This window comes from Nicotiana tomentosiformis, chromosome 12, assembly GCF_000390325.3.
Source record: "Nicotiana tomentosiformis chromosome 12, ASM39032v3, whole genome shotgun sequence".
NCBI classification, from domain to species: Eukaryota; Viridiplantae; Streptophyta; class Magnoliopsida; order Solanales; family Solanaceae; genus Nicotiana; species Nicotiana tomentosiformis.
In genome coordinates this window covers 35536599-35538671 of record NC_090823.1, presented here as the reverse complement: position 1 = coordinate 35538671, position 2073 = coordinate 35536599, and the positions used below count along the sequence as shown (strand labels likewise).

The 2073-nt window shown below is 39.7% G+C and overlaps 2 protein-coding genes across 2 annotated transcripts; both read right to left on the bottom strand.

Annotated features, from left to right (window-relative positions):
* Positions 1-1329: 1329 nt before the first annotated feature.
* Positions 1330-1695, bottom strand: LOC138902471 (uncharacterized). The gene has a single exon (XM_070190339.1). The coding sequence runs from the start codon at positions 1693-1695 to the stop codon at positions 1330-1332; it is 366 nt and encodes a 121-aa protein (XP_070046440.1).
* A 45-nt stretch (positions 1696-1740) lies between these two features.
* On the bottom strand, positions 1741-2073 carry LOC117280756 (uncharacterized). The gene has a single exon (XM_033660502.1). The coding sequence runs from the start codon at positions 2071-2073 to the stop codon at positions 1741-1743; it is 333 nt and encodes a 110-aa protein (XP_033516393.1).

Below are 2073 nucleotides of genomic sequence, written 5' to 3'. Positions count from 1 at the left end.
CCTAGCCTTCTGTGCCATAGTTCAATATCAACATCAACAACACTAAGACAGCTGAGATCACCACTATTGTTTTCCTTGTCACATAATTGGGAGACACTTAGCAGGCTGTACTTCAACCCATTTACGTAGTACACATTTTCAATTGAGTGAGAAAGTGACTTCCCAGTTCTTCCAATTCCCAGAATGTATCCTTTTTTGCTGTTTCCAAAAGACACACTCCCTCCTTGCAGGGTTTTGAGTGAAAGGAAATCGTTTGTGCTTACATTCATGTACTTCGAGAAACCACTATCCATGTACCATTGTTGGCTGCTCCCTTTCACTGCTCCCTGCACAAGGAAATCAAGGGTTAGACTTAGGAACCCAAACAAGTTTGGGTCCCTTGTAATAAGGAAAGGGATGAATCATGATCTTTTTTGTCCAAACAGGCATCATATATCTTTTATATGAGGGACCAGGTTCTCTAACAGTAGTTACCTTTTTAGCAAAAACTTTATTTTTCTGTTGAGACTGAAACTTGGCCTTACAGGTTTCCTTAAAGTGCCCAGTGTTACCATAGTGAGTGCAAAGCCGGTTATCAGGTACAGTAACATACTTGCTATGAGGGTTGTAAGGAGTCTTTTCCCTTTGGAACCCTATCCCTTGCTTGTTTCCCCCATTGGTTTTACAAGGCAGTGATAGCATCAGAGGAGCATGTCCACTTGAGTGATTTTTCAAGGTCACTCTTCACTCTTCCTAGTTCTTCATGAAGTTATTTGTTTTTCTCAAGCTCAGCACACAGACTAGACTTCACTGAATTTAACTCACTTTAAAGCTTAATGTGTGCCTCACTTGCAACTTATTTTCCCTTTTGAGAATTTTTAGGCCTACTCTCCATTTTAGGTTCCATAATTGTTTCCTTCAAGTCCACTACCATCACTAATAGGTCATCTCTCTCATGCTTAATGTTAGAAACTCTCTCAGCTAAGATTTGTTTTTCCTTTCTTACACACTCAAAGGTCTCTTTTAGGTCTACCACAGTGACCATTAGATCATCTCTTTCATGTTCTATATGTGCAATTTTTTCATCTAAGACATCATTCTCTTTCTTCAGGTTCTCAATTGTTTCATTTAAATCAACAACAACAATACTAAGTCATCTCTGGTTTGTTCTGCTTCTCCTAACTCCGGAGTTAAAGCATCTTTATCATTTATAAGAATGTGATAAGCATCAATCAACACATTTGCCAAAGACATGAGTTGTTTTAGGAGAATAAGATTTCAGATTTCTCTAAACATCTAGAAATTTTACCTCATCATCGTCGTTATCTTCATCATAATTAGACTCAGCCATCAAGGCAAAGATTGAGTCATAGTTGCTTCACTTTCCACTGACATCATTAAACTATCACCTTGATCATTTTCTTCTTCAGATTTGCTAGAGGAGTCTCCCCATGCAGCAAGAGCTTGCTTTACAACATTGTCAACACCATTCTTTCTCTTGAAGCGTTTATCAGGAACCGGGTTCCTCTTGGTTGCTTTGTCAAAGTTGTTTTTGTACTGATCTTGATTTAGGAGAGGGCACTCCTTGATGAAGTGTCCTGGCTTGCCACATTTATGACAAAGGTCATAATTACTTGGCTTGCTAGAACTTCCTCTTTTTGGAATGCCCCCATTCCTGCGAACCATCTTCTGGAATATTCTTGTCAAGTAAGCCATATCACCATCCTGTGTTGTTCCTTCGTGAGTTTTTTGAAGGGCTTCCTAGATTTTCTTGGCTGTCTGAGATGCCGATATCCTGTTGTATTCATCAGGACCAATGCCACAAACAAGAATTTTCTTCGCATAAAAATTCTTTTCTACGACCTTTCGATTAACTTTATTGAATTCCTTCCTCGTCTTGGGAATGGCTACAGCTGGGTTGCAAAGATTCTTGGTAGGAACAAATGGTCCATCATAGTTAACATCCCATAGCTCTGAATCTTCAGCCATGATGAAGTCGTGCATCCTAGTTTTCCACCATCCATAGTACTGGCCATTGAACCTTGGTGGCATGTAGGTAGACTGACCATCTTCAATGTTTGGTGGAGCAGCCAT